The following is a 5,641-nucleotide window of genomic DNA, read 5'->3' as shown; positions in this document are numbered from 1 at the left end:
GCCGTGCGGGGGGGCCCGGACCCCACAGCCCCACACAATGGTGACGGTAGGAACGAATTATGGGGGGTGTGGATGGGGTGGGGGGGAGGAATGGCCGGGACCCCCAGCATCCTTCCTCCCCAGCATTCCCTCCCATCACTATCCTGTGCCTCCCCCCCCAAGCCCTCCCCACGGACCCCACCCGCATCCATCCACCCCATCCTCAATCTTTGCTGACCCCTCCCCCCTTTACCTGCAGCTACCATCCCCGTGTCACCCCACTGTGTGTCCCCATGCTCTCTGCATCTTCCTCCCCCTCAGCCCCCCCCTGTTGTGATGTCCCTCTGACCGTGTGACATGCTTGGGCAGGGATGGGAGTGCCATGCATGTGAACACGCGTGTGCATCCGATTAGTGGGGCACACATATAGGTGTGCAACAGGGGCACACATGTGCCCTGTGTACGGGACACGTGTGGGGCTGTGGGGGCACTATGGCCATGCGCACATGCGTGTGTACAGGGCGGTGCATGGGTGTGGGAATGGACATGTGCAGCCTGCCCCCGCCCCATAAATCCCATTTTCTCAGTCCCATTAGACCATTTTCACCTTTTCTTCTCTCGCTTTTCTCACCGCAGATGGATGCATTGCTCCGGTCCCAGCCCCTGTACAGCCCCCCTCCCCCCGCAGCCCGTGGCTGGTGGCTCTGGGTACCCCATCCCTGGCCACAAAGGGCCACAAAAGGCTACAAAAGGCCATTGTCCCCTGCTCTTGTGCAATGGGCGGGGCAGGCGGGGGGGCTCCAGAACAAAGGGGTTTTATCTCCAGGAGTGACTGTTGTCCCATCGGCCCCACAATCCCCATCGTTGTCCCCACGGTGTTGTCACCCTCCCAAAGTCCCTGCGTGGTGGCATCCCGATGACGCCTGTCCCTGTTCCCTGCAGATCCTGAGCACGGTGGAGGCGCAGGCTCCCAGTGCTTCGGGGCCGTCAGGCTGTGGCCCTGTCTCCATGGCCGTCCCCGTTGTGGCGGTGGCGGCAGTGCCCAACGGTGTCCCCCCTGGACCCCCCATGGCCGATGACAGCAAAACCAACCTGATTGTCAACTACCTGCCCCAGAGCATGAGCCAGGAGGAGCTGCGCAGCCTCTTCGGCAGCCTTGGGGACATCGAGTCCTGCAAGCTCGTCCGCGACAAGGTCACCGGTATGGGAATGGGATGGGGAACACAGGGAGGTGGAAGATGGGAGCCTTTGCACCCCATGGGGATCTAGGTATTTGGGATTCCCCTAGCCCATGGGGCTACTGGTGTTCAGATGTGACTGTGGGGATGGGGATAACTTGAGGGATGCTCTTTGGCTGCCGCCAAAGGGATGTTGAGTCCCAGTGGCTCCGCCACCAGATCACTGGGGTGAGTGGGGATGAGGATGGAGGTGACAATGTGAAGTTGCTCACCCAGTTGCTCACCCCCCTGCCCCAGGGCAGAGCTTGGGCTACGGCTTCGTCAACTATGTGGAGGCAGGTGACGCTGACAAGGCCATCAGCACCCTCAACGGCCTCAAGCTGCAGACTAAGACAATCAAGGTACTGGTGGGGGGGGGAGGGTGGCCGTGTGGTGAGGATGCTGGGAGGAGGGGCAAGGGCATAGCAGGACAGTTATGCTGGGGGGGCCATGGGAGGGAGGGGGCTCTGGCACCCAGCTGATGCCCACCTCAGGTGTCCTACGCCCGGCCCAGCTCGGCCTCCATCCGCGATGCCAATCTCTATGTGAGTGGCCTCCCCAAGGCCATGGGGCAGAAGGAGATGGAGCAGCTCTTCTCCCAGTATGGCCGCATCATCACATCCCGCATCCTCGTTGACCAGGTCACGGGTGCGCCCACATGCCTGGGTCCACACCGCATGGGGACTGCTGGATGCCTGGGTCCCCAGGGACTTGCGGGGGAGGGCAAACAGGGTGGAGGTCCCCAAACCCTTGGGTCCCCATGGGGTATGTGGGGCTTGAAGCACTCGGGTCCCCTCGAGGTGTGGTGTGGGGCTGAACAGGGGCGGGGGGGGTCCTGAACACCTGGGTCCCCATGGCGCACGGGTGGGGCCTGAAAGGGGGGGAGGAGGAGGGGGCCTGAACACCTGGGTCCGCAGAGGTGGGGTTCATGAACACCTGGGTCCCCATGGGGTGGGGGGGCAGCATGAACAGGGTTGAGGGGGGGTTCCTGAACATCTGGGTCTCCAGAAGAGGGGGTCCTGAACACCTGGGTCCCCATGGGGTGCCTGGGTCCCTTGGTGGTCAAGGGGAACTATGGGGTGGCAGAATGGATGCCTGGGTCTCATGGGTGGCCTTGCACAAGGGGGTTGCTGCCATGCCCCTCCCCATGCAGGTATCTCGCGGGGGGTGGGCTTCATCCGCTTCGACAAGCGTGTGGAGGCAGAGGAGGCCGTGCGGGGGCTGCACGGGCAGAAGCCGCTGGGGGCTACCGAGCCCATCACAGTCAAGTTCGCCAACAGCCCTGGGCAGAAGTCAGGGGGGGCCCTGCTCAGCCTCTGCCCCAGCGCCCGCCGCTACAGCGCCCTGCACCACCCCCCCCAGCGCTTCCGGTGCGCCCTGATGCATGGTGGGGGGAGAAGGGGGGGCAGCTTGGGACTGGGGACACCCTGGAACAGCCCTGGGGCACGGGGACATCCCTGGGGTACGGGGACATTGCTGGATTTGGGGACACCCCCGGACCACCCATGGGGATGATCCCTACAGTATGGGGACACCTCTGTGCTTGGGAAGGAGGGGGGAGAGGGGGCACCTCCTGCTATAGGGACACAGCTGTGCATGGAGACCCCCCTCCAGCCCACCAGGATCCCCCACATCTCCTCTAACAGCTCTCCTCTCCTCCAGCCTTGACAATTTGCTGAACGTGGCCTATGGTGTGAAGAGGTAAGGCCCCCCTCCCAACCCTTCTCAGTTCCCTTCCACACCCCCACACGCAGGACTTCCTCTGCCTTGTGGTGGGGTCCTGCTGCCCCTGACTCCAGCCCAGCCCACTGTCGCTGCTGACCAGGTTCTCCCCACTGGCCATCGAGGCGGTGCCGGGGCTGGGGGCTGGCGTAGGGCTGGGAGCCCCCGGGTGGTGCATCTTCGTGTACAACCTGGCACCTGAGGCGGATGAGAGCGTCCTGTGGCAGCTCTTCGGGCCATTCGGTGCTGTCACCAATGTCAAAGTCATCCGTGACTTCACCACCAACAAGTGCAAGGGCTTTGGCTTTGTCACCATGACCAACTATGAGGAGGCAGCTGTGGCCATCGCCAGCCTCAACGGGTACCGCCTGGGTGAGCGTGTACTGCAGGTCTCCTTCAAGACCAGCAAGCAGCACAAGGCCTGAGCCCCCTCACCCTGGCCCTGACACCTCACCTGTGCCCTCCCCTCCACCTTGCTGTGGGCTTCCAGAGACTGCTGGACCTCCCCCGAGCTGGGGGGCAGCACGGAGCACTGAGGATGGGTGAGGGCACTCAAAAATGCCCCAGGGCATATTCTTTCCCTCTCCCTCCCTCCCCCTCCCCCGCACCACTGGGACATTGCAAAGAGCTTGAATGGGGAGGGAGTAGGGGTAACCCCACACCCTCTTTCACTGGTGTGGGGCACCCCTCACACTCCACAGGCACTGCAGAAAACCCGGGTGGGATTGGGGGGGGGGACGGGGGGGAGGCAACACTTAGAGGCTGCAGTAAATTCTGGTACCTTGGGGACCTTTCTGCGCTCCCTTGGTAGGTGTCAGCCCCTCTCCCCAAGTCCCCCAGGGCTTGGCCACGCCCCACAATGGAGACCACGTCCCCATATACTTTGGCCACGCCCCATCAGAGAGGGGCCTTCTGGCGGTGGCTGGACCACCGGAGCAGTGCCGTGGGACCGCGGGTTCGAGCCCCGGCTCCAGCTGCTTTCCCCGCCTATCCCCAGCCCCAATCACCCCAAGTTCGGCTCTTTTTGTCACCAAACTGGTGCAAAATGGAGGCCACGCCAATCCCTTCCTGCTATCTCTCCTCTTTTTATTCATTTTTTGGTCCCCTCTGGGGGATGGGAGGACAGAAAGGCAAGTAATAATAACAGTAATGGTAGTGTTAACAGTAGAGAAGAGAGAGGCCAAGGTAGCGAGCAGTGGCTCCCTGGCATGACAGACACAAAACCATCTATTTTTGTAAGAGAAGAAAAAAAAAATCAAAAAAAAAATCAACTCCAACCCTTCCTTGACACCACACTTCTGTGGGAAGTATTCTGGAGGGGAGAGGGGGGAACTGTTTGAGACCCTTTGCCTCATGGAGGGGTCATGGGGAGAAGTTTTGGGGTGGCTGGGAGCAATTGAGTGGCTTCGAGGAGGTCCTGTTGCCTCTGACCCAACCAGTTCCCAGGGCTTCGACTTCTGCTTGTCTGGTTCTGACCTTTGGGGCAAAGCAATGCTCCTCCAGTTTCTCCCCAGTACCCCCATTATTATTGTTATGATTATTGTTATGATTATTGTTATGATTATTGTTATGATTATTGTTGTTGTTGTTTCTATTATTAATTATGACTATTATGATTGCTACTCCCATTATTTATTTTTCCTTCTCCTTGGGACAGCTCTGTGCTTTTTTGCCGTTTGGTTCTCATTTTGTTCCGGCTCTGGTTCTGCCTCCATTCCTGGTCCCCACTTTGTGTTGCATTGCTTCCATTTCCCCCACTCATCTCAGCGTGTTCCCTTGCCCAGGGCTGCAGAGCCCCCACCCCAGGATGTAGGGACCCCCCCCGATAGCAATAAGAGCTGCACCCACTGGAGGGGGGCACTGCCTGGGTTCTCCCTCTGTTATTCATTTTGAAGAGGGGAAGCCCCAAAATGAGGAGAACACACGTGAGCACAAGGAAGGTCCCCACGCTGAGTGACCCCCCCCCCCCCCCCGTATCTAGGACACTTTGTACTTTTCATGGCAGAATTAATAAAATTTGAAAAAATGTTAAAAAATGCCCGGTCTGTGGGGGCTGGGGGGAGGGGAGGGCAGTTTGCTCTCTTATTTTTGGAGGTGAATGCAGTTCTTGTAGTCTAAAAAAAATGATGCATCTTCTTTACAGGAAATGAAAACACTTCTGAGTTTTCATGTGATATCACTTAATGGAAATTACTCTTTAGAGCCTAAAAAATACCTTTGAAAAAGGTTCTTAAGAAACGTTTGGGCTTTGCTTAACAGTGTTTATAATGCAGAGATATGGATAACTCTGCATTAATGCATGGTGTAAAGCTGCAAAGACAGAAGTGGGAACGTCCACTTGTTTGTCTCCAACACAGTGAGCAAAGTGCAACTTTGATGATAAAAGGACAGAAACAGTGGTTTCCTACAGTCCTATGGCAATGCAAAAATAAACTGGTTGTTACATGTTTGTGAACGTCTCCCAAAGATTAAAAATATATTTTTGGTCAGATTTAGGTATCTTTGTTCTATGTCTGGAGGTGAAAATATGCATGGAATGTAGCGTTTGTTCTCAACAGAGGAGAATTTGCGTTGGTTATTTGTAATTTCAGGACAATAATGGAGATTATAAATCATTACGCAGCTAATATATTGTAATGTAAAGCTAACATAAGCTAACATATATATACTAATATCATATTAGCATGAAGTGATCGTCACTGACGTGTAACTTTTGATGGATA

At 57.3% G+C, this 5,641-nt stretch overlaps 1 protein-coding gene across 9 annotated transcripts in view; it reads left to right on the top strand.

The window, feature by feature from the left end:
- LOC110391178 (ELAV-like protein 3) overlaps positions 1-5,413 on the top strand; it is a 10,022-nt gene extending 4,609 nt beyond the window's left edge. The window contains exons 2-7 of one of the 9 annotated variants that reach the window (XM_021382949.1): positions 922-1,180; positions 1,455-1,558; positions 1,691-1,844; positions 2,350-2,566; positions 2,859-2,897; positions 3,001-5,413. In XM_021382949.1, the coding sequence (XP_021238624.1) occupies positions 988-1,180; positions 1,455-1,558; positions 1,691-1,844; positions 2,350-2,566; positions 2,859-2,897; positions 3,001-3,343 (1,050 nt within the window). In that variant the 5' untranslated portion in view covers positions 922-987 and the 3' untranslated portion in view covers positions 3,344-5,413. Of the gene's footprint in view, positions 1,181-1,454; positions 1,559-1,690; positions 1,982-2,349; positions 2,567-2,858; positions 2,898-3,000 lie in introns of those variants that run through there. The other 8 variants (XM_021382948.1, XM_021382947.1, XR_002434004.1 and 5 more) reach the window with 8 other exon arrangements.
- The last annotated feature ends 228 nt before the right edge of the window (positions 5,414-5,641 follow it).

Source organism: Numida meleagris, unplaced genomic scaffold, assembly GCF_002078875.1.
Source record: "Numida meleagris isolate 19003 breed g44 Domestic line unplaced genomic scaffold, NumMel1.0 unplaced_Scaffold322, whole genome shotgun sequence".
In the NCBI taxonomy this organism is placed as follows: Eukaryota; Metazoa; Chordata; class Aves; order Galliformes; family Numididae; genus Numida; species Numida meleagris.
The sequence above is the reverse complement of the archived record's forward strand: the minus strand, read 5'-3'. Positions and strand labels throughout refer to the sequence as shown.